General features: G+C 44.0%; 1 protein-coding gene across 3 annotated transcripts in view; it reads left to right on the plus strand.

The window, feature by feature from the left end:
• The first annotated feature begins 699 nt into the window (after window positions 1-699).
• LOC103804765 (casein kinase I) overlaps window positions 700-727 on the plus strand; it is a 49,041-nt gene continuing 49,013 nt past the window's right edge. For all 3 annotated transcript variants that reach the window (XM_009077393.1, XM_009077394.1, XM_009077395.1), the window contains exon 1: window positions 700-727. This exon is cut by the window's right edge and continues 120 nt beyond it. In XM_009077393.1, the coding sequence (XP_009075641.1) occupies window positions 700-727 (28 nt within the window).

The following is a 727-nucleotide window of genomic DNA, read 5'->3' on the forward strand; positions in this document are numbered from 1 at the left end:
ATGTGCCACTTTGTGCTCTGGTCTAGTTGATAAAGTGGTGATTGGTCACTGTTCTGTAGTCAGAACAGTTTTGGTTAGCATGTGCAGTGTCAGTCCTGATAACTCCAGTGGAATCCCAGGCTGGTTTGGGTTGGAAGGGACCTGAAAGCTCATCATGGGCAGGGACACCTTCCACTAGACCAGGTTGCTCCAAGCCCTGTCTGAGCTGGCCTTGAGCACTTCCAGGGATGGGACAAGTAGCAAACAGTGGATGTGCAGCACTTACATCTTTTCATGATGTTGGGGCTTTTTATCCAAAAACGATGATAAAGTTCTCATATAGCTGCTGAATTCCTCAATGCTGGAGAAGTTCTGGGCCTTGGCCTTGTCAGATGTTTCTCACTCAGTGTTTTAAAATAGTGATTTTTATTTTCTATATCCTTTTTCTTTTCCCCAGGTAAGAAACCAAAAGCAAGCTGCCTTTATTGAGTTCTCAAGAACATAATCGACCCCTTGGTACATTATCAAGATGCATTAGGAAACTGGATCCGGTGCCAAAAGAACTCCATGAGTTTCCATGACTCCCTTGGACCTTGATGTAGATACTTTTGGATATAAATTTCTGTTCTAAGGACAAGAGTGTGTACTCCAATACCTTTCTGCCAGCTTGCTGGCAGAGATCTTTCACTAAGATCATGGACCATCCTAATAGGGATAAGGATGAAAGGCAGCGGACGACGAAAGGAAT

The sequence above is a fragment of the Acanthisitta chloris genome, unplaced genomic scaffold (assembly GCF_000695815.1).
Source record: "Acanthisitta chloris isolate BGI_N310 unplaced genomic scaffold, ASM69581v1 scaffold7596, whole genome shotgun sequence".
Classification (NCBI taxonomy): Eukaryota; Metazoa; Chordata; class Aves; order Passeriformes; family Acanthisittidae; genus Acanthisitta; species Acanthisitta chloris.